The sequence below is a fragment of the Fringilla coelebs genome, assembly GCF_963513975.1.
Source record: "Fringilla coelebs genome assembly, chromosome: 11".
NCBI lineage: Eukaryota > Metazoa > Chordata > Aves > Passeriformes > Fringillidae > Fringilla > Fringilla coelebs.
The window spans coordinates 16838706-16863191 of NC_140037.1; the positions used below are offsets into that span (position 1 = coordinate 16838706).

A 24486-nucleotide genomic window follows, 5' to 3' on the forward strand; every position below is an offset into this window, starting at 1 on the left:
GGCCCGAGCTCCGCCGCTCGGTGCTCGCTCCAGATGGGGAAGCCCAGCCCGGGCGGTCGGAACCGGCCCGGACCCCGGGAAGGAGAAGGCACCGGGTGTGGCCGCTGCTGGGGACTTGACCAAGTCAGCCGAAAGTGGCCGGAATGTCCAGAAGTTACTCTGGAGCGGAGGGGAAGCGCTCGGCCCGCCCTCTGCACCTCCATCAAACCAGCTTTGCACAAGGGGAAATGTCACATTGGAGTGCAGAGATGACCAATGACGTGAGTGGGACCGGACAGGCCTGCGGGTGACACTGTCACAGCCCTGAGACAGCATGGCCAGCGTGGGGGGACAGAGCTGGTGTCATCCGCGGGGACCTTGGTCGTGTCCTGCACACCTTCGGGACGCTTCTGTGGCCGTGGGTTTGTTCGGATTTTGGAAGAAGTGTGTGTCTTGGGGACTTGTTTGATTTTCTGGCGTTTTTCTAAGGGGTGTGAGTGCTGATTTGGGTTTGCTTTTGTTGAGCTGATGTTTCGAAAGCTGCAGAGCCCCCGCTAGCCCCGGGCGGGGGAGCCCCGGAGAGCGCCGCTGGCTGGAGCCGACACTGGGTGGCAGGAGGCTCCCGCAAACGGCTCCAGCTCGGCTCGTTCGTCCCTTCCCAGCCCAGCACCTCCAACACGCTGCTCTGTGCATCCCTTGGGCTTTTCCAGAGCCCCTTCGTGCCCGGCTGGCCAGCCCTGCACAGTGTGCCCTGGCCCCCCAAGTGCACACTTAGCCCCCCACCCCACGGAGCCCGGACACCCTGTGGCCCCAGCGCACGGCCAGGGCTGGCTGTGCCGGTGTGCTCCCTGCTGGGGGGCTGCAGGTGCGCTCCGAGGAGGGCATGCACATTTCAGGGTCACTCGGACCAATGCTCGGGCCTGGTTTAGCGGGTGAGCAGAGGGAGCACATCCTTCCCGCTGTTTGTATAAACTGGGGGATGTCTGCCCATGGGGGATTAACACCTCAAAGAACTCTCAGAGCACAGGGACCTTCCATGTGAGAATGTCCCTGAAGTGCAGCCTCCCACCAACCTCCTGCTGTTGTGTGAGTCCTCCTGCTCTTCCTACTTCTCCGCTGTGGATGCACAATCCTTGACCCAAACACCGAGGAGCACCGAAGGGACCAGAAGGGGCTTTGGTGAAGGTGTCAAATGCAGCCCAAGGGTGGGAAGGGAGCGGTTTGGGCTCTAGCGATGTGAACCTACCAGGAGCTGCCTACACATCCACATCCTGATTTTTTTTTTTTTTTTTTAAGTAAATTCAGTGAGTGAGCACTGCCCATGGCTGTATTGCCCAATAGTTACCCAGTGTCAGCAGCAAATCTCATGTTCCCTTTTTCAGAGAGGACACTTGCAGTCACCTTTGACCCCCTACTCCCTGGGAACAGGCACTCTCTGATACTTCCACAAAATCTGATTTTTTTGCTTAACTGACTCTGTGTTTTCTAGGAAGGAGGAGCAAGCAGCCTGTGACCTGTGATCAGCCACTCTGGGATGTTTGACAATGTGCCACACTGCTTTAGGGCTCCCAGTAGCAAAAGATGGGTGCTGTGGTCATACAGCAGGTGGCTGCTACACACCTATAGGGTCAGCAGGTTACCTCTGCACCACTGCCTTCCCATGGCATTGTGGACATCCAGTGCTGGTGCCTGGAGGACCATTTGTCAGCACAATACAAACATGCTTTATGCTCTTGCCAGATCAAGAGGAACAAATAAATGTTCAACGGGACAACTAAATAGGAAAGGACTCGGGGCTGCTCTGCCAGGATAGCCTGAAGTGGTAAAGCACATGAGAAGAGTCCCCCAGGGCAGAGGGCAGAGTGGAGTGCCCAGGTCCTGCTTGAAAGCCTCAGATGACTGAGGAAGGGTGACATTCTATTAGTAAACCACTAATGACCACCTCGTTGGCATTTCCTGAAAACTACCATAGGTTGGCTGGTTCCTGGAGGAGCGCTGTGATGTCAGCAGCCAGAAATCCTGTGGAACCGGCCAGACTGGCAAATGCATGAAAGTCAGCTAATCTGCTGCTTTATCACCCCTCCTCTGCCCCCAAATCCCCATCCACTTCAGGCATCAGAGGGAAGCTAATTGACTTGAGCTTCCTTTTTGTGCTCCAACACCTTGGCTGCCTTGGTTATTTTCTCTCATTTTTGTTTCATACAAACAGATCATCTTCAAAGGTGGTGCTGGCCCAGGTGTTGTGTGATACATATCTACCAAATAACTGGGGAGAGGCCTTGCTTCACAGGTGCTCTCTGCCTCTGAGTGATCTGGTCACAGTTTTGCTGCTTCTCCCCACTCACTGGGGTGAGAGTTACTGCTGGGAAAGGACATCACTTGTTGCTCACCTTCCCTCTTTTCCTTTATCCCCCAAAGCAGAGGAAAGCGGAGACTTTTGGGCAGCAAGGGCCAATGTGGAGTGGCCTTCCAGGGAATGGGACCTCAGCAGGGACATGGCACCATTCCTCAGAGTGGATTTTGTAGTGAGAAGGGCAGGTGTCCATGGAAGTGGCTTCCTGGATGGGGGCTGACCCAGAGGCTGAGGCTCCTATCTTCACCTTACCTGACCCAATAAGTTTGACTCTGATCCTCACCCTCCTCCACCCTGCAGATTGCTGGATGGGCATGCTGCCAGGCTGTATTTTCCCTTACCACCTTGGAGACAAAGTATAAACTTGGAGGCAGGTGGGAGGTGCTGAGCTTTTGCCTTGGCAGCAGCTGGGACAACCTACCTCCTCATCCCTGCCATCTTACTGGTGTGAGAAAATAGGAGCAGGTGGAATAGAGCTCCTCACAAGGGCCCCCACTCAGGGAGTTTCAGGGATCCATGCAGGGAAGGAAGCTGTAGCCCTACCTGCTGGATGTGCCAGGGGCATGCACTGAGCCAAGGACCAGCTGGGTGTCACCTCTGTCCCTGGCAGGGAGATGTGTGTCCAGGTCTGCACCAAACAGCCATGGAGGCAGATCCCAAAAACCAGTCCAGGGCAAAGGGTCACCTATGTTGGACCCCAGAGAACCCACATGGGGTCTTTCTGTCTGTGGCCTGCTCTTCAGGTCCCCTCTGTGGAAAAATTCCAGGCTGGGGAAGTAACTGGGACAAAACCAAAAGGCTGAGGAAGCTGTGCTGTAGGACAAACAGGGTGTTTATCATGGTAGTGTAAAGAAGGGTCTGCAGGCCATGCACACAAATATTTGTATATGTATGTGAGAGCATAACTGTTTCATTTTGATGTAGAACCACAGCAATGATATCCAGCTGGAAAAAATTCAGGTACTTGCATGCCACAGGAGTGCCAGCATGGGCAGGTAGAGAGAGGCAAGTTGCTAGACCTGAGAGCAAAAGCATGTGGGTGAAATGAGATCTATTTATACAGGCACCTCTGGAGCACAGCAAAGCACCTAAAGAAACCACCTGCAGAAACCCCTGGGGAAATCCAGGGAAAGCAGGTGTCCTGCAGGTGAGGTTCTGCACAGACCCAGCTGACACGTGCCAGCACAGCATGGTCAGGGCTGTGGAGAGCCATGGAGGGAACAGGGAGGTGGGTGGGAAGCAGGATGCACTGCCAGGGCCTTAGCTGCTGTGCCAGATGGGGAGGCACCAGGAGAGGCTTCAATCTACCCCAGCTGTAATTAGCCAGGAGGTGACTGCAGCCATACAAACAAGGCTGCAGGAGCTCCATGTAACCTGGGTGTGATGAGGTGACACTGCCTGTGCCAGGAACAGAAGGGACGGGAGGGATATGGGCACGGGGGCCACTGGGACTTGGCACGAGGGAGCCCAGTGCTCTGGCAAGTGCAAACCCTGCAGTTCCTGCAGGACAGTGTCATGGTGGGCATCTCTGCCAGGGGCCATCCACTGCTGCTGGCTGTGTCCCTGCTCCCTCCACAGCCATACAGCAGAGTAAAGCAGGTTCCCACAGCCTTTGCCCATCACATCAGGGACAAGTGGAAGGAAAGCACTACAGCTCAAAACATAGCCGTGGTGGTTGTCCATGCCTGTGGCAGTATGACTTGCCAACAGCAGGAAGCTCAAAATCTGCTCATTGGGCTGGGACAAGCCAGCCAGCAGCCAGCAGTACATCCCTCTGAGCGGCCATAAATCACCAAACATAAATCACATGCCAGAGAAGGCATGTAGGATAATAAACTTAGCTGGGACCTACCTAATCCATAGGGGCATGAGGCCAAGGATCTGGTGGCTGGGCCTGTTTCTCAGGGCTTGGTGCTGCCTCTGAGCAGCTCATGGGCTCTGGGAATCAGCTGAAGCACAAACCTCTGCAGACTGGCACCACCTTGGGCCACTCTGGGTGTGTTACTTGCCCTTCTGACCTTACATTTGCAGATTTGTGACCCATCTTGCCTCAGAAGCTGGCAGAGGAGGAAGAGCACTTTGCAGGGTTTTCTCTCCTTGGTGGCTGCATGTGGGGCAGAGGGGACATTTGAGGATGCTGCCTCACCCTGCCAGGCAGCACCCCCTTGTCAATGCACAGAGGCAGGCAGCACGGGCACACAGCAGTGACAGAGCTGAGACACCACGTGCAACTTGCTCCACTCTCAGGACCCTCTGGCCCAGGCTAGTACCTCCTGGCACTGCAACACTTTTCCTCTTATTTAGCCTGTTTGTGCAAAATCACTTCACTTGTTTGTTTGCTTTTGCTACACGTGCCTATTGGCCTAGCCAAACAGTTCATCCTTTGGGCTTGTGCAAGCCCTTTCAGGAGGCTGACTTGTTCCTCTTATCTGTGAGTTGATGTTTAACCAAGCCAAGCATTATTTTGTTACAATATTTCTGCATTGGCACTGTTGCCCTTGAGCCTTCTCCTCCTGATGTTTTTGAAAAGTCTGTCAGCATCCTCCTGAACTTTCCCTGCCACGAGCACAGGCATTTTATGGTGATGCTATGCTTCATGTTTGACTTGCACAAACTTCCAGATCACCTCTGGTTTTCTGTCCACGTTGCAGTATGCGTTGAAAGTGGAAAGTTCTGTTAGAGAACACTCCTGTGCCTTCTCTACTTTTTACATATGATCCATAAGTTATCACTGAAGCTGTAGAAACACAAAGTATTGATTTTCTTTGAGTGCAAAGAGGAGAGGACAGGTACAGGAAAGAGGAAATGGAAAGAGAAGAGATGCCCTGTTGTGCTGCACAGGAGCAATCAGACCAGCACAGTGCAAAACTACAGCGTGTCAAATTTGCTCTCTCTGAATTGCAAAAAGAGCAGCTCTTTTTGCAAGAATACACAGCTTTGCTGCGGTTTTTTTCCTCCCTAGGGTTACAAAATCTGCTCCCGGGCCTCCGGGCAACAGTCTCTGCTGCAAAGGCAAAGCCTTGCTCTGGTGGGATGCTCTCACGGCAGGAGAGCTTTCAGAGTGCTGCAACCTTCCAAAGGAAGGGTGATCCCACCTTTTCACAGCTTGGTTATGCATTTTATAATGCCTCCTACAAAAATAACTTTAGTTCATAAAATCGGTGTGTGAAATAAGGTTAGTCACAGGACTTACAGGCAGCAGCTCATAAACAAGCTTTCCTCACTTCCCTCTTATGAAAGGTCATCTCTCCCCTGCTGCAGTGACTTCTTTGTTTCCCTCTTCTCCCATTTATCCCCTGACTCCCATTAGTATCTCAGGCAGGCTAGTAAACGTTTTGCCCCGTGGCAGCCTCGTCAAACACAGCAGGAGGATCAGGCTCTGGAGCACACTCTTGACGCATCTCCTGGGGATGGATCTTTTGCACTTTCTGGTAGGTTATTTCGCTATCGTTCCTCATTCACACATTGAGCAAGGGGGAACCAATGGCCCAAGTATTCAGCAGCTCGTTAGCAGTGAAAAGTAATAGGGTCTGTGAAACTTCCTCTTCCCTTCATCCCCTTCTCACTCATATCCTGGCCCTCCTTTTACCTTTGCAGTGGCAGTTTCTTGGACTGAGTCTGCTGTTCAATCTGTGGTAGCAGAGGGTGGTATTTAACTAGGTCTCACGATTATTTATGTTTCTATGAAAAACAAGCCCCTTTCCTGGGTGCAAAGGTGTCCAAGCACCAGCACACATGAAGGAGTCACCACCTAGTGAGTGTTTTATAGACGCAGCCTTCTAGCACACAGGTCACACTGTCACCATCGTGGCACTTACAGTCTCACCAGTAGCCTTGCTGGCCTGGATCCACATGTTTACATCTGACTTCCTCATCAGCACAAGGGATAAGTGTACGTAGCAGTTGGACCAGATAGAGGAGAGTTCCAAAAGCAGCCAGGGGAGATGTGTACTCATGAGTCATCAGCTCTTTGGTTGCTCTTAGCTGGCAGAAAAGTGACTCTGTTGTGGAAATTTCCCTTCCTTGTTGCATCCTCTGTCATTGAACACACTGCACTTAGATCTGGACACTCACCATGCTGGTGCCCTGATCTCACCCATTCAGGCAGAGAAACCCTGGCCCTTGCCTGGAGTTTAATTTTACCTACCAGGCTCTGCCTGTACCAGTCTGACTGCAGGTCTGGGACTAAGAACTGTCACCTTATCGTCACCCCATTTGCCCCCTGGCTAGTCGCAGCTGTGATGGCAGCTGGGTTGGTTTGCAGCATTGCTTGAGGGTTCATTTCCTGGAAACGAGAATTGTGAAGCCAGGAAAATTTTCAGATCACCCTATTTACATATTCAGAGATTAAAACCTAGCAGGATTTTCTGCTAGCCCTATGTTTCCTTTTCCTTTCTGTCATCATTTTCCCCGTCTTGCTGTAAAACTGACCAAGATCTCAAGCCCTCATCTCAGCCTCAGACTGCTCCCCTTCTCCTTACTGTCCTTGCTGAAATCTTGAGCATCTCCTGATTTTTTTCACCCAAAAGCCACCATCTGTGACATCTAGCAGTTCACATATAGCTGCGTGCTTGCTGTTCGTGAGTGACAGCCCAACTGGGACACAGAGGTTGAGTCTCATTTCCCACAATCCGGTGGCTTTTGGACATTTTTCCAAGATATTTGTTCCATTCTCTCCTCGTGTTCAAGCTCCCTTTTAATAACCAACTCAACTGAGTATGTTTTTTATGCAAACAGCAATTTCCTTTTGACGCTCTCAGTGAAGGCCATGTTTGTCACTTAGTGTTCTGAGGGGAATTTGGGTAAATTGGACTGGAGACAAAAATACCTCTGTTCCCTCTCCCAGGAACATATCCGATTCCTGCACTTCATGTGCATTTCTGCTCTAAGAAGCTCAGTGAAGTGGTATTATCAGACTCTTCACATTGTGGCATTATCATATCTCTTCACATTGATTCCTAGCTCAACCACACACAATTCACTCATTAAAAAGACCTCTTGCCATCATTGCTAAGTTCCAGCTGGAGGTTCAGGTGAGTCGCCATGACCCAAGCTGTGGTCTTTCCCCTGCAAAGACACCATCACTAAAAGCAAAGGAAATACATGACAAATGCAGCACTTGGGTGCAGTGTCTGTGACTGTCACTGCCTCCTTTGGACTCAGCTCAATGTTTTGTCACAGTGCTCTCTCTGTAGGGACACGGGAATGGAAAGCAAAAAAGAGAGGATTGCATTTAATGTCCCAGTTTGTCTGGGCAGAACTTGTGGGTAGAGGCAAAGGCAACGTGTCTCTGCCTATTCTGACCACTCCTCAGGGAACTGAATGTACAGTGAGAACCATCAAACACACATCTCCCTAAATGGTTTCCAGGGAAAAATGCTTTTCCACAGCCACATCCCACTGCTTTCTTCCTCTGCCTGCACTGGGGCAACTGGGAAGAAACCATGGGCTGGGGTGATGAGCACACGTCTCAGCCACATGGAAGGGACTGCAGTGCCATCGTTTCTTCCTAGCTGCCAGCATCACTGCAGGGGCAGTGGATTTCTGAGCTGTATTCCTCCAAGGGAACCATGAAGTTATTTCTAGCTTTGACCAAAGTTTTCTCTTCTGAGTGTCCCCGTCTGTGCTCCCCACTGTGCTGTGACCGCTCCATCAGCCTGTTTTCAGCAGGTACTGATAGCTGTGATGTGCCAGGAGCCCTTGGAGGGCTGCCCATGCATTTTGTAAGCCTTGTTGCCACGATACTGAACGCAGAGCAGATGTTTATTTCAATAGAGATGGCTTTGATTCCTTTTCAACTTTTTGCTCGAGCTGCCATCGTGTGTGAATACTTCTTCCCAGGAGCCAAGCGTGCTGTCAGGGTCCAACAGGCAGGCCTTGTGGCTGCAGCCAGTGAGGAGGGAACACGGCTGAGAGGCAAGTGGCAGAGCAGCACAAAGCAAGCTGATGGCCCTGGCCTCTCAGGAAGGATGGCTGAAGCTCTGGGGATAGGGACTGAGCATGTGTATGTGTCTGCATTCATGTGTGTGTGTGCGTTTTTGTGTGCACCTCTGTGTGTGTGTGTATGTGGCTCTGTTTTGGTCCTGGCAGCCTGGCAAGGCTGGGAAAAAGCAGTCTCCTTCTCACAGCTAGTGCTTCCTAGCACTTCATTCTCCTCTTTTCCCCCTCCCAGTTGTCTCCATCAGAACATCGCTGCCTTGCTGCACATGTGGACCAGCTTAGCTGGAGGCTGAGGAGAAGAGGACGTCTTCCTGAGAACAACAGAAACCAGGCACCAAAAAATATTGAAGATGTGGTAGGAAAGGTAAGGAGATCCCTTCCTTTAGTACAGTAATTCCATGTGAGAATTATCAAGATGAGATAATTACTTCTTTCTGAAGTTTTTTTCTTCTCCTTTACCCTTTCCTTTCCTTCCTTTTTTTTCTGGTTGGTATATTTTAAAAAATACTTCTTTTTTTCCTCTCTCCTCTCTCTTCTTTAACCCATCTTGTTTGTCTTTCTCTCCACCCTTTTCTTGGTGCTAGCAAAGCAACATGCCCTCATAAATACACTGCCCAGAGTTCTGCCCAGGGCTATCAGCCTCTATGGAAGGGGTGCTTTGCTAGTGTAGGAATTTCACCAGAACCAGCTTCTTGCTGTTTCCTTATATAGAAATGTTTTTAATTCTATAAATACTGTATGTATTTTACTAAAAAAAAAAATTAGTGAAAAAAAAGGTTGGACTGGCTATGTAAAGACACTGTGCTGTTGGGGCTGGAGTCTGGCAGGGCCTCTCACTTCCTTCACCCTTTCCACTGCTGTGAGCAAACTATTTTTGGTATTCCAAGAGCGCAAGCTTTGCTGAAATTCTGGTTTCCTGCTTTAGAGCAGGGAAGAGTTATTTAAAATTACAAAATATATTTGCAAACAGGAGGAAGAATACATGAGAACAATAATTTGAGAACAACGTTCTGTGATATTAAACTACTGAATTGGATACAATTACCTATAAATACATATATGTGTGTCTCCGTGTTTGTATTTAGAGATGTGTGGATTATTTTAGAGATTGAAGTGTAAATAGAGTATATTTGTAATAAAAAGGTCAGAAACAAAACAGTAGCTCCATCTCACTTATCTTGCAATCTTGGAAGCACAGAACTATCCTACAGAAGACCATCTTCTTTAAGCCAAATATTGTAATGAAATAAAAGGTAACTGGCTCAAGGATCTTTTGTGTTGAAGGTGGAAATGTTGCCCTTGAACTTGTGAACAGTCCATTCAATTTATCATAATCCTTAGGAACATAGTGACTCACCATTCAGCAGACTCGTACAATACACGTGCACTATCAGCTTAGTACCCTCATAAAGACAACTCACTGATTTATTTTTTTCCCTGTTATGGAAAATTAAAGATTATGTCAGCACAAAATTCCTGTGCTACAGACTCATCTAGTACCATGGGCACTGTGTCTCCTGGTCCTGTTAACAAGTAGCTCTGCCTACAATTGTAGGGCAGTTCCTCCATCTCAGCTGAGTACTTTGGCAAAATTTTAACCCCCTCAGGCTGAAACTTGTGCATGGAACAGGCCAATCATGCAAGGACAAAGCCCATCCACCACAGTGGCTCATCTCTGACTGGAGCCAAAGGAAGGGGCTGGGGAAGTGGGTGAGAATGGAGTGAGCACGGGCAGTGCTTGCACTGGCCTGACAGGATTTGCAGCTCACCTGATTCCTCAATCAGAGGTGCCAGTTTTATAAACAGTATTTCCCACTGTTAGGGTTTTTTTTTTCCTTCCATGAAACTGTCCAGTCACTTTTGGCCTGTAGCAAATAGTTCACCAGCTTAACTACACCCTGTGTGAAGAAGTGCCTTCTTTTGTTTGTTTTGAACTTGGCATCTGCTTGTTTGATTTAATGATCTTTAGCCTTTACATTGAAGGAGATGGTGAACCAGCATCCTTCACCCACCTCTTCCATCCTAGGCATTTACCTCAGCCTGATTATTTTCCTTAAAAGTACAGGAAGTGTCAATTAAAAAATAGTTCAGGCATTTCTAAGAGGAAAATTGCAAGAAGATGTATCATTTTGCCCTGCTAAGAAATATCATTTTGTTCCCTTTGCTTCTGAGGGAGGATGTGGAACATCATCCTTGTGTCAAGCATGTGCCATTGCTGTCTCCTGGAGAAAATGCTTGGTTTTGCTATATTACATGAAAATCTCAATTTTTTAACACTCAGTTGGCACTGGCAGATTTTGGCAGCTGAATTATCTAAATAATCCATTTACTGGAGGAGCTCTACACACCTGGTGTCCTACAGAAAAACTGAGCTGCCTCCTCTAGGGTAACTGAGAGCTGCAGAGGCTGCACGGAAGGTGGGATACTGAGAATACTAGAGAATGAGACAAGATGTATCCTGGGCATGGGAATGAAGGTGGTGAGCAGAAGTGAATGTACCATGGTCTGAGTTCTAGTCCAGCTGCTAGACTCTATAATTTTAAATTATTTATTGGATACAGAGATGTCAAAGTTGTACTATGGGATTGAAAAGGACTACATTTGTTTCCCATGAGCTAGTGAGTATCAGCAGCTTCTAGTGCTGGAAATTCTGAAGGTCCTAAATAAGTTGCCTTGAAGACAAAGTGATTTCCCTAATGCCCATGAATTAGAGACTGATTTATGTCAAAAAATTGAAAAATTATGTTCTTACAAAAACATTTTAATTCTTCCTTTGAGATCCCTGATGTTCTCATTAATAAAATAAATATGTGGGGTATTTCCCCCCCAATTCCAGTCAATTTTTAATTTATACAACATCTTTTGCAAGGTATTTTAGACTTAAAATCATGAAACGCATTCAAAGCTACTGGTTTGGGATGCTGAATTCCATTTCTATGGGACAACCCTTTAGCTGTGCTGCTTGTTTTGAGAGAAAGGTGCCAGGCAGGAGAATTGTGGGTGCCTCTAAATGCATCACGTGGGATTGTCACCACAAGCCCAGGTCAGTGGGCACCAGCCAGCTGAACTTTGCAAAGACACTGAAGGCTTTCCAACACCCAGGTCCATCCTAATACATAGAAATTGGGCATCATATTTTTAGAGAGATGTGTGAGTTTGCATCAGCTCTGCTAGAACCAGATCAGACACCTGTTCCCTCCCTCCCCCCAGCACACCACTGTGAGGAGTCCAGAGTCTGTAAAATACAGCATCTTTCTGCTTAGCACTCTAATTAATTTAATTTTATTCATTTACGTTTGAAAGTTTAAGAGACATTTCTACCACTTTTTGTGATATGTCTAAAGCAACTAACGTGGTGCAGGCACTCTCCAAAAGCTCTGTGGTTTTGATAGCTCCCTGCAGTCTTCTGATGTAAAAATAATTATATTTTCACACCACCAACACAAAAATAGTAGTTAAAAAACATGAAACAGTTGAAGGTCTGACTTGGGTCACATCGCTACTGTGAGGCCCTGGGAGCTGTCCTAAGTGAATTATAGACACATTTTAAGTCTTGGAAAACAGCAGCACCAGGTATTTAAAGGGCAGGCTGGGAGGGAGCAGGGAAGGTCTTTCATAGAGCAATATCAGCAACTGACCACCTGTCTTTCTTAATGCACAAACTAGAATTTGCTAATTACAGAGGGGAATACAATATTACAGCCCTTTTCTTAGATGTTATGGTGCCAGTCTACCTCACTTCACAGCCTGGCTCAATGATTCAGTCATTGCATGAGCAGCTGATTACTTAAGATTCCCTGACAGGTTTTCCTCCCTGGCTTTGCTCACCATGTCATTCCTGGGCTTTCTGAGCTGCCTTTTCACAGGATGTTTTTCTTTGTGTTTTTGTCACTTTGCAGTTCCTTTGGTCAACCTGCTATGCACGGGACACAGCTACAGATATAACTGCTGGAGAGAATACCTAATCACATGCTTCACAGCTGTCCTGCAAGAGCAGAAGTAGAACTCCCTTAAATATATCTGCTACAATCCCTTTCATGTTATATTAAGCTGCATGCAAGTCAGAAATGCATAAAAGGCCAAAAGTCTCAGTATATGGCCCCAAAATAGGAAGAATGGATTGGCAATTACTATTCTCTGGTATAAAGTAAACAGAGAGAAAATATGTATAACATCAAGTCAAGGCTGAGATAAACAGTTAGCAGGAATCTGGAGAAAAGAGGTAATATATGGATAGAAAGAGAAAAGCAAAGCCTTAGAACGAGAAGAAGAGCAGCAGGTCTGCAATGCAGCAGCAGCATGAAATAAAAATCATCCTATTTCATTTGTCAGGATTTTTTCAGGGCTTATGTTCAAAAGATTGTTAAAAGGTAGCAGGAGAAGTGATTTAAGTATATTTGAGCAGAATGAATCAGAAGTACCATGAGTGAATATTCATTCATTTATTTGCTGAACCACTGTACATAATTAAGAAAGATTTTTGTCAGTAGAACTCCCCATTTCTTTCTAGAAGTTTATTAATGGAAAACATTTTTGAATTTAAGTATATGGTATCAACTTTCAGGAAATACTTACCTTAAACATTCCACGCATTAAAATGAACTCCAGGTAGGCTCATAAGTATCTTAGATGTATAACTATCACACAGAAGCCTTTTTAAATCGTGCTATTTTTTTTAAAAAGGTGCAGAAGAAAGTAAATATTTTAGTAACAGTAAAGGCTTAACAAACTGGCAAGCTGGAAAAAAAAATATTCCACCATGATCCACAAGCCCGTGTTTAACAAACATTACTGTTTGTTTTTTGGTTCAAACCACAGTGAGTTAAGGATGGAAAGACTGCCTAACTTTGAAATTCTTGTCTTCAGCCTGTTTTAACACAACCTTACCTTAAACAGAGGTGTTTTGTGTTCCTTGCCCAGTGCAACATTCCTTTGAGTCCTAAGGGAGGGAGACCGCCTGCTGTCACATCCTTTTTGAAGGGACCCACCCTCTCAGCAGGATAGCTCTGGTATAGCCAGCAATCCAACACCTCCAGCTTACCTTACTTTTTCTTGGCTTTTAGACCTAGAAACCTGTGAATTTCAGGGAAGCCCTCACATACCCATGAGGATATTTGTGATGGATCCATGTGATTTCTATACTCTTGATCAGAGGGCTGCTGGGGAAGACCAGTGCCATAAAAGATGTCAGTTTGAGCTTTGCTTCAGTAACTGGCAAAACTTACGTGTGTAGGAACGTGAATCACACACACTAATGTGTGACTCATGCATGAATGGGAAAAAAGTCACTTCAAAACCACTGTTATTTTCCCCTCTCCAGGCCCTGGTAGAATGTTGGGGCAGCCCACCTCACCAGGAAAGCAGGTGGTGGTGAAGGACAGAGGTGGCGAAGGACAGAGGCTGCTGGGACAGCCCTGCAGCAGCCGGTGCAGGGTGGGGAGAGCTGGCCAAGGACGGGGGAGCCCCCCTGGTGAGCCAAGAAAGAGCCAACCACCCTGAACTGGGAGCTGAACCTCCTAAGAACAGCTGGACCTGTCCTCACCACCTCCGCCACAGCTGCCAGGAGCACCCCTGAGGCAAGACATCACTTTTGTCACAAAAGCAAGTAAACCTCATCAAATATTCCCTCGGTTATTTGTACCGTTACTACCCTGTGTCTCTGGGGTGCAGGGGCCAGGGGTGATGGGGTGTTGGGGACAGTGGCATCAAGGAGCAGCGCTGTGACTGTGCAGGAGGGACCCCATGGCAGCACCCCAGGGTTGGCACTGCCACTGGTGATGCTGCACCTTCAGTGCTGTGTCCAGTTCTGGGCCCCTCAGCTCAGGAAGGACACTGAGGTGCCGGACCGGGTCCAGAGAAGGGCACCAAGACTGGGTGAAGCCCCTGGAGCACGAGTGTGATGGGAGCTCCCGAGGGAGCTGGGGGTGCTTGGCCCGGAGCAAAGGACGCTCAGGGAGGACCTGAGTGCTCCGTACAGCGCCCCGACAGCGGCTGCAGCCAGGCGGGGGTCGGGCTCTTCTCCCGGGGAACCACGACAGGACAAGGGGATGAGATCTTAGCTGTGCCAGGGGAGGTTTAGGTTGGACATTAGAGAGAATTTCTTCACAGAAAGGGTGATTAGACATTGGAACGGGCAGCCCGGGGAGGTGGTGGAGTCACCGTTCCTGGAGGTGTTTAAGGAAAGACAGAACGTGGCACTCGGTGCCATGGTCTGGCTGACAAAGTGGCGTTGGGCCGTCGGTTGGACTCAGAGGTCTTTTCCAACCTATTTGTTGGGCACTCTGTGACAGCTCGGGCGGCCGCAGTCCCCAGCCCGGGGCGTGCTGAAGCTGAGGGGTCCCGGCAGCCCCTCCTTCCCTCCCTCCGCCGTGCCCCGGGGCCGGCCCGACCGGGGAGGCGGGCGCCGTGACGCCGGGGCCGTGCGGCGGCTCCGCCCCGCGAGGCCGGAGCCGAGACGGAAGCATCCGCCGCACAGCAGCCGCCGCCTGCAGCCGGAGCCTGACATGGCGCTCTGAGCCTGCCCCGGCCGCGCCGAGAGCCGCCACCCCGGGGGGCCCCGAGCAGCCGCCCCCGCGCCGGGACCGGGGAGCGGGGCATGGGCAGGGCCGCTGCGGGGAGCCCGGCGGGCAGGGGACAGCGGCGCTAGCGACCCCCGCCCGCCCTTCGCGCAGCGCAGCCCCGCGGCCGCGAGGTGAGGAGCCGGCGGCGGGCGGGGGCCGGCGGGCAGGGCGGGGAGGGAAGGAGGGAGCGCGGCCCGCGCTGAAGCCGCCGCCTCCCCGCCGCTTTGTCCTTCCAGGCCCCGCCGCCGCCGCCCAGGAGAAAGAGGCCGAGATCGGGGAGCAGCGGGCGGCGCCCGCCCGGCCGCCGCAGCCCGCCATGGCCCACTCGCCCGTGGCGGTGCAAGTGCCCGGCATGCAGGTGAGCTCCGCACCGGGCCCAAAATGGAGGCGAAGGGCCCGGGCCCGGGCCCGGCTCCGGAAGCGGCGCTTGCGGCCCGCACCGGGCGGAGCCGCCGCCGGGGCGCGGGGGGCCGCGGGTGGGCGAAGAGGAGCGGGGCCGCGGGGAGGCCGCGTTCGGGCTGGGGGGAGGCCGGGCCGGCCGCCTCGCCGGGGAGGGAGGGAAGCAGGGGCCGTTCCGAGGTAACGGGAGGGTGCGGGGGCCGCCTACCTGCACCCCGGCGGAGGAGAAGGGATTCCCTTCCCTCCCTGCCTCCCTTTGTTCAGGGGTGGCCGCGCCGCATCCAGGAGCACGTAAGAGCCTCTAAAACTGATTAAAGGCGAAGTGAAGTTAATCGCAGGGTGTGTGGGTGCGCTGTAAATGACATACCAGGCGCGCTGGCAGGCGGACCTGCTGCAGGACTTCCCCACCGCCCTGGCGCTGGGCCTGTAGTGCAGCTTCTCGGAGGACCTTGGCATTCGTGGAAGGGTGGTATCTGCCAGGTCTGGTGGGGACAGAGCAGCGGGGAACACAGTCTGTCAGAAACCTGCACCTCTGCTCGCCTGGGAATAAGGCCTAGTGTCGTTTTTGTATGTTTGTGTTACCTGCTTAGAAAACAAACAAGTTGGTGGGTTACTGACTTCCATAGGAAAGGTGGAATACCTCTGACTCTTCCTTCTTACTCCGCTGGACAAGCTGATACAAATTTAGTCAGAGATCTTTATCAGTGTAAAGATCAGCTTATTTCAGTGCTGATTTTTGCTTGTCAGACACTGGCAGCCCAGTCAGTGTTTTGAGCATTCTCTTAACTTCTGGGATAGTGATACCTGTATAACATTGGGGTTTTTTTCACTTCAAATAATACAGAAACATTTATGATACATCTCTGTGTATGTGAGAGATACAGTCCAGATACTATTCAGAGATAGAGTTCAGGAGGCTTCAGAACAAAAAGTTAATATATCTCTTGGTCAGGTAACTTTATGACTTGTAGAAAGTGTAGAGGTGATGTATAAACAGTATTTGTATATTTATGCCAGTTACTATGGTTTACCAGCACTATGGTTTACTTTACCTTTCTCTTTTCTAATAATTTCTAGGCTTTCTGAAATCTGTTAAATTATGGTCATTCACTTTCTGTTTCTATAAGAGGACACAAGCCACATCTTCCATTGTGTCAGAATAACTGTTGCATTATAACATCCTGAAGAAATTTTGTGATAAAAGATTTAAAGGCTTTAGTCTGAGCTTCTTTAGTTACAGCCTCTGGGCTTTCTAGTGTGTTTGTATTTGGGAAACTTCTGTTTCAACATTCTAGTTTGTCAATTTCCTATTTTTATATCTGCTTAATGTATTGCTGTCCTATTTTCTGTAACTGCCAACACAAAAGGACCTTGAAATTATTTAAGGTTCTGTTTTTTCATTGTTATACCAATAAACTTTATCCTAATAGCATCCTTATCCCCACTAGTATTGTTAGTAGTATAACCCACATCCCTTAACATATATCAGTATGTTAAAAACATTTTTTAAAACCATGAGATAAATCCAGATACATAGAATTAAACCACAGTTTTTTCCTTAGTGATTTTTTTAATGAAGATGATTACACAAGTCCTGAAACCCTCAGACTACAAAAAAATGGAATTTGATGTGATGTTAATCTGCTCATCCTTCTTCTAGAAGAGTCGTAATACAGAGTGTTTTAATTTAAAAAATAAACTAAAAACAACACAAGAACTGCACGGCAGCCTGAAGTAGAAGAGTTGTTTCCTTTGGGGTTTTTTAACCTATCTGGATCGTTCAGGCAGGATCATCTAAGTGGTGGTAAAAGCAGACCTTCTTCTGCTCAGTGTTAAAGTAAATGTGTGGTGATTGATTGAAGAAGGAATAAGCACGTTCCTCTGTGATACAAAATGTAATAATTATGTTAAAACTATCACTGTGGGAAAGTGTAATGTCAAACCTCTTGTTTTGTAATCTATTGAGGAAAGATTTTATTGAATGTAACAGTTGGAAGCTGAATTTGTTAGAGAATGTCACAAGCCTGAAGTTTTCAGCTTTATTGTCATCGTATGCTTTCCGTTACATTTGATTATACAAAAAGTATCAAGAAAAATCCAGAAGTAAACATGTTATGTAATTCACATATTCCAAAAACAAGGCTTAAGACAGTTTATCACCAGTGTATCAGAAGTTTTTTTGACTCTTAAGATTTTTCATCTTATCAAGAGTCATGTCCCCTTTAAAAAAAACCGCAAACAGGGAAAATTACTGAAAATCACACAGAATTATTTTGGTGGACCTGGAGTCTGACTTTAGTCCCCTGGCAGCAATGGCAGACCCAGAGGTGCTGTTATCTGTTGCCCTTATGAGTCGTTACAGAGCCATTTGTTTATGTAGTGGTTGCATTCTGTTTAACCTGTCTTGTGTCCGTAACAAAACCAAATTTTATACCTAACAATTCTTGCCTCTGCAAACAACTTCCTAAACACGTTCAGTTTCCTTGCTCCTTTGGAAAGGCTCCACTTGATGCAGTTGTGCAACTGCCAAACTCCTAAGCCCATTCAGTTAGATCCAAGTACTCAGTATATGTATAACATAAGTAGTCTGAAGCTGAATATGATACCCCAAATTATGGCATTTTACACAGAATCCAAGGTGAGATGGAAAATGGAAAGCATGGTGAGCACAGTTAAGGTGTCCTGGTTACAGGAAGCACAGTTTGCAGTGAGCTTGATTGTCAGGTTTGGGGTTTTATTCAGTAATGTCACAGTAACTTTGTTCCTTGGGATAAAAATATTCAAACTGGTTCTTAGTCTGGAATGCTTTGAGATCTCACAGTGAGAAACCTGTTCACCAGCACTGTCTTGAAGGAATGGAACTCCTACAGAACATTTGTGGATACAGCTTGCAGGAGACATGTTGCCTGTGTCTTTACCAGCCCAGGTGCTGAAAACAGCTGGAGTGAAGAATGTTGGACCCCTTATTGTTAGTCCTAAGTGCTAGTGCATTGCCTAGCAGACAGAGTACACAGTTCAGAGGGTTGTTTGTTTCAAGTGATCGGAACATTTCAAGGATGTCATTTGAGATTGATGTGTTTCTGATGAACTTAGGTTCTTGGCAGCATCTCACACAATGCTCCAAAACCCTTTACAAATACAAGAGATTGGAAACTGTTCACTTGCAAGTGAGTAGCAATTAACCTGTCTTAAGGTGGACAAGGAGGCTACTTTTCAATATGTCAGCATTTAAATTTTCTAAACAAGTCTGTAAATTTGCTGGAGCATCACTCAAGTAATAAGTGCCTTTTTTAGCTGGTGGAGCTTTAATATATAAACTTAACCCTTTTCCTATTCTAATTTGTCATGCAAATTAGAATATTAAATTATTAATATTAATTAACTGATGTGAAATATTAATTTATTAACTGATGGAAATATTGATTATTCTCGTTTATATTTTTTGTTAGTATGTGTGTCTTCTGAACCTGGTTTGAGGCTTTATATCCCATTATCTCTGCTATCCTACTCATCTAAACGCTTTCTGTTTCCTTTCTCATGGCTTTGTTGATATCTCCTGATGCTGTATGACAGTAGTTTTGAGCACAGCCAGAAAGGTTGTTTAGAGCTACTCTCCATCTGTTTCTGTTGGCATTCAGGCTACCTTGCAATAAAGAACCTAACTTCCTCTAAAAGTGTAGCAGCCAGGAGCATGTGACCTGTCAGGCAGTGTACTCTGATTCACAACTGAAGGATTGCTTGATTAAATGAAAACTTGGATGTCAAGGTGAGCTTTGCTCTCTGTGCTGCCAGTTACCAGAATGGCCGTAGGGCGCTGCTCACTGAACAGCCTGAGCCTGGCAGCTGGAGAGCCCCTCCCTGCAGGCTGCTCAGGGGCAGATCACTTAATGCCTAGTTGGGTGAGTAGAGAAAGATGAGAGGTAGTGTTTAATTTTGTAAGTAGTCTTTTTCATAGCCCTAGAAAAAAACCCCACATTTTCTCCTAAGTTAGTGCACATCTAGAAATGTGTGGTACCTAAAGCTGGTCTGGAAGTGTGTCAGATTCCTAGTAAACTTTTTGCACTGAAGTTAAAAGAATATGGCTTCTGTTAAGAGTAAGCAGTCTGTTACTGTAAAATACTTAAATGTTCAGAAAGTGCATGTTAGAGAAACTTAAACTTTCAAAGAAAGATTAATTCAAGGTTCTTTTAATTTATTCCTCTCTTAGGAACTGAGCTGTATCCAGATGCTTCTATAGCAAATTTGAAAAGGCTTTAAACTTTTACTATTTAGAAACGTGTCTTACTTAAGGGAAACTGGAAAGTCTAGCACTTATTGGACACCAGGAGACTTCCACAGTGCCTAGAAAACTGATGTCTTGTGATTAAGTTGCTGTAGACTGTGGTGTTCTTTCCAGTTTCAGTTACTTGATTGGTACTTTGAGCTGTGGTGCAGGTAGATTGCAGGAAGACAGTATTTTAAGCCTTATGGAGAACAAGCCTCTTTTCTGCTTGAAGCACAAAATATTTGTGGAATTCAACACTGCAGTTGTTCCTTTCCTGGTTGTGCAGGGCCTACAAGCTCTATTGTATCCAATAGTAGATTCCTGAATCAGCTCAGGCTGTATTAGCTGAACTTGGTTCTTCCCTCTTATGCCTGTTGATAAGTTGCTCTGGTGGCAAGAAAAGTATGGCTCAGTCATCCTTGTAATGTCTTACTCGTGTCTAAGGAGGAGAGTAGACAGAGCTCTGAAAAGTATTCAGTACATGGGAGCTGTGCAGCTATAATCACCTGGAATTCAGAGATGCTTTTGTCAAGGTTAAAAGAAAAAGTCCAGTCCTGTAGCAGTATTTTCTGTGCATATTTTACATTTTATAGACACATTGAGTGCTTTGACTTGGAATTCGGAGGCAAACCAGCTGAAGCTGCAGAGAGCAAATAAACCAGCTCACCTTAATCTCTGTGCTGTTCTGTACCTTCATACACTGTCAGTTTTGGGCAGAGGATAATATTCCCCCAAAGGTAAAAACATTACATCTGAAAATAGAGTTCCGACTTTTAAAAGGATATAATTGTTATTTTATTCTGATTTTAACATTGAATATATTTGCACTGGCTGTTTTTGAACTCCAGTGTCTCAGCTTTTCAAGTCCTTATGAAAGCTTTGTCTTGCTTTTCTCCTTTTTCTCCAAAAGGAGAATGTATAGCAAGCAATAGTTCAGTAACATTGCAATTTTTTGTTTAGGTACATATTTCGAGGGGAGGAATGTTCATTTCTATATAGAAACTCGGTGGTACGCCAGGAGGCGTAGATATGACTGAGTGCCTCTGCAGCAGCATTTGTCCTATGATACCTGTGAAATGTGTTGGTGAACATAGACAAAAGTAGTAGCCTCAGCTTTCAGTCATCTATAAAAGTGAAAGGCTGAATTTTAAAACCAGTAGTAAAAGGACCATTTGTTTTCTCTATAGTGACTGTCTTCAGATTTAGAAGTTGGGAAATTTGGAAAATTGTAAGACACTCTTATTTTTTTGCCTTTCATTTATTCTTAGGTACTGAATTTAATAATTGACAAAAGCGTTCAGAAATGGGTTTTGGAGAGAGAAGGATGGAGATGAATGGTACAAAGTTGGTTTTGAAATCTTCTGTGATAAATATTTTTTGTCATGCTGTAGTGTCTGTTTGTATGGTGTCTTCAAAGAAATAGTTGGTGAGGTATCTATTGCGTCAGGAGTCACTGTTCCACATCCCCCTGTTTTTTTCTTACAATAATTGGAAAGAAAATTCCTTCCTAATACTGCCTCACCAGCATTTATTTAAGGAACTGTCATTTGTTCTTTAAATTCAAAATTCTTGCAGTTGTTCTGGAATGTGTCTGTTCTGCTGACTAGGTGAGGATCACTGAGCACACTCCTTAGCTCTGAAGGAGAAGCTAAAATCTACTGGGAAGGGTGCCCACCTGGTGATATTTACTGAAATCTCCTCTGCCACAGGATAGCTAGCCAAAGAGATTTGGCAAAAAGGACTGAATAAAATAAACTATTAATACAGGTACTGACAAGGTAGCAGTAGCTTGCTGGTCTCGTTCTTCATCATATTTTGGGCACGTTTTTACAGAGATAGCTACACTGATTAGGTCCATAGCTCAGGAAAGAGCCTGGCTCCAACTTAGTTCTTTCTTCATAAGGAAAACTTTGAAGAATTGCAAAAAATGCAGTTTTTGGAAGTGTGTGTCCAAGTTTGTGTTGCTGAAATCTGGATTTGAATGGTCTTGATTGAGGCAGCATATCTGAAAAAGCTTTCTGACAAGGTCTGTCATGGTTCTGCATAAATTCTCTGTGCATCAGTGAAGGAGTAAAAGGAATGAGAAATGTGCAGAAATCTGCAGGTTTCACACTTGAGCCTTGGAAGGGAGAGTCTGAGAGCCCAGAGTGGCTTCACTGTTTACATGAACCAGAATTCAAGAACCATGTGTTCAGTCCTAGAGAATGGAGGGTTTTTTCCTGTTTCCTCCTGCTCCCCAATCTTTTGCAGGCTTTCCTCTCAACTGGGTACTGTTGTATGTTCTGAATATCTGAATAATGTTGACTGGGGGAGGATCAGATGGTGCTATGCTTTGCTAGATGTCGAGTTGTGTTTCAGTGGAGGCTTCTGTGTTGGGAGCTGAATGCAGAATAATAAAAACAGTGTACAGCTTGATGCGACCATGAGTGTTGTAGCATGCCTAAATGTAAAACACTGAGTAAAAAGATTGAATTTCTACTGATGTAGATCAGTTAAAAACATAGAGAATTATGAGGGGAGCAAAATGTTCTTGCTGTTGATCTCTCACCTAGGAAGGTGTCATCTGGCAGCTGGTCATAGCAAGAACATTTTTACATTCCTGCACAGCTTTATTCTAGCCTAGTTGGCAAGAAGAATCTGATTCTTTTTTTTTTTTTTCTCCAGGGTGTTTCTTTTCCTCCCCTCCCCCTTCCCCTTGCCTTTTATATAATGAGATGCTTTGCCATGCTATGAATGAGCTGCAAAGTAATTGAAAAAGGAGTTTCCTGAAACGGGCAGGTTGGTTCTGGCAGCACAGGTATCTTTCTTTGCAGGTCATTTTGCAGTTGTATTTCTGGTTTTTCTTTGTGTGCTTTTTGTAGCTTCAGGTCCATTATCATTGTTATGATCAAGGGCCAGTGTTCAAGAAGAAAGTACAGCTTTCAAGCTTGTGGTCCTCTAGCCTTAGGGGAGAGGACAGAAGCTGTAGGATTCTAGTAGACTGCTGTTTACCTTCCTTTCTCCAAATGATCCCTCCCCAAATTAGAGGAATAGTGATACCCTCTAAGTATGGGGTCCCACTTAGGGTGCATTGCAGGCAGTCACTGTGCCTGGAGCCTTATCTGTGGTAACTAAACTTGTGGCGTGCTCTTTAACCCACCCACACTGTGGTTTGGAGCCATCCTTTTTCAACTAGCATGTTTGTGCCTCACTTTAATTTTGTTTGGCCTGAAAATAAGTGATGACTTCTTCAGTGGAGAGATTTAGTGAAAGTACTAATGTGTGTCATACTTGAGGTCTTTTTGCTACTTTTGAGTTTATGAATTGGCAAGTTAAAAACCTAGATTTTGTTGTTATTTGTGTTCTAGCTGGCTTGTAATATAATTCTAATCTTATTTACAGGAGAAAGGTCTGTGTATCAAGTCCTAACTTACACAGGAAACGCTAAAACAGCTTCTAGAGTGACAAGGCCTGTCAAATTTATGTAACAGTTGCCACTTAGCTGTATTTAAATATTAGGAAAATGGTTGAAATGCTGTAGTGATATAAGTTATTGCTGGCAGTATTGCTGGCAGAGTTCTGACACGGTTATTCCTTTAAATGGGTGTGGCAAAAAAAATTGTTTGTGTACTGATAAGCAGGCTGGTGCTGAAAGGAAAGGCACATTGCTAAAAGTAGGCTGCAGCCCATAAATGGTTATTTTTCCATATTCCTATTAGATGTGGCCTTTGAAGTCTCTCTGCAGAGTACATTTTTCAAAGCAGTTCTTAAAATGGAGAGGTCACAAGTGTTCTTAAGCAAGGAGAAATTGCAGTAGTCCTTTATCTTCTGACTTCTGATTCAGGTTAGTTCATTGAGGTGGGTAAGTTACTCATTCAGCAGTCACTTGTCCTGCACTGTTCAACAGAGAAGATGAAACTTGTTGTGAAAGATCAGTTTGTTGAACTCTTAATAAATGCAGAACAGTTAGTTGATAAACTGGGACATCATAACCTGTTGATGTCTTGAATTGATTTCTGTCTCAATTTCAGGATGTCCATGCTTCCAGCTAGAAAACATTCAGCCACTCACATCTTTTTCAAATTGTACTAAAGACTCAATCATGCAATTTGTGTGTCTCCCCCACCTTAATTTCTCTGATTTTTTTGACAGGCTGTGCTCTTCAGAGATGTGAACAGATTGGAGATTATGCAGTTGTATGCAGTGGTTTGAGGACATTTTAAAAATATACTAGTTAGTTAAAAGGTATTGATACATAGAATAGAAGCCAAGTGGGACTCCATTTGAACTGTAGGATGTGTAGAATATCAGTTAGAAACTCATGGGAAATTTCTCTTTGTTTCCTTTCCTCCATGCAGAGTGCTCTTTATAAATAATTGGTGTAAATTTTTTAAATTGCCTGTGTCAAAGAGCTAATCTTTGCGACATATGGTATTAGTCTTTTTTGTGCTTATTTATGCTTTTTCCTAAGCTGCTTTATGGTGTGTGAAAGAAAAGCTAAGAATAGAGGAAGTGAGTTCAGTGGTTTCCATTTCCAGCATAATGTACAATTGACAGCTCGCATCTGCCGTAGGTCAGAGGTGGTTTGAATATGAAGGTAATTCTTTCCTTCAAAATCTGACAATAGGTGGATTTGAATGCTGATTTTAGAGCTTTGATAGTCATAGAAATTCTCAAGCAGCTCGTCTTATGGCTAACTTGATGAAAACAAAGCCACAAACGTTTTTGCTTGCTGTTTTTCCTTTTATATGAAGCTCCCTAGGTTCTCACTAAAAATGGCAATGAGTCTTGGCCTTGTCAGGTAAGAGAGATGTTTCATAAAGGGTGTAACTGAGGTCAGGTCCCATTTAAGGACAGAAAAACCCAGATCTAGTTTTTATTACCCGCTGAGTAGAAAAACTTGTAGATAATGTAAAAATTTGAAAAAATCTAATTGTTTTGTTGTTAAAATAATATTCTCTGCATATGTATCATACAGTTCCAGTAAATATAATCAAATTCTGATATCTTAG

General features: G+C 46.0%; 2 protein-coding genes across 3 annotated transcripts in view; both read left to right on the forward strand.

The window, feature by feature from the left end:
- The first annotated feature begins 41 nt into the window (after positions 1–41).
- Positions 42–12304, forward strand: LOC311157874 (uncharacterized protein). The gene is made up of 3 exons (XM_084212893.1): positions 42–260; positions 8505–8636; positions 12172–12304. The coding sequence occupies exons 1-3, from the start codon at positions 144–146 to the stop codon at positions 12235–12237; spliced, it is 315 nt and encodes a 104-aa protein (XP_084069019.1). The 5' UTR covers positions 42–143; the 3' UTR covers positions 12238–12304.
- A 2427-nt stretch (positions 12305–14731) lies between these two features.
- The window catches only part of STK26 (serine/threonine kinase 26), a gene marked incomplete at its 3' end in the record, with an annotated part of 29782 nt that continues 20027 nt past the window's right edge, over positions 14732–24486 (forward strand). For both annotated transcript variants that reach the window (XM_084213075.1, XM_084213076.1), the window contains exons 1-2: positions 14732–14963; positions 15069–15190. In XM_084213075.1, coding sequence (XP_084069201.1) covers positions 15149–15190 — 42 coding nt within the window. In that variant the 5' untranslated portion in view covers positions 14732–14963; positions 15069–15148. The remainder of the gene's footprint in view (positions 14964–15068; positions 15191–24486) is intronic.

Coding starts and splice junctions, on each gene's coding strand:
- LOC311157874 (XM_084212893.1), top strand. CDS start 144: ATGTCCAGAAGTTACTCTGGAGCGGAGGGGAAGCGCTCGGCCCGCCCT. Junction 261..8,504: donor GTGCAGAGATGACCAATGAC/GTGAGTGGGACC, acceptor TCCCCCTCCCAG/TTGTCTCCATCAGAACATCG. Junction 8,637..12,171: donor TTGAAGATGTGGTAGGAAAG/GTAAGGAGATCC, acceptor GTCACTTTGCAG/TTCCTTTGGTCAACCTGCTA.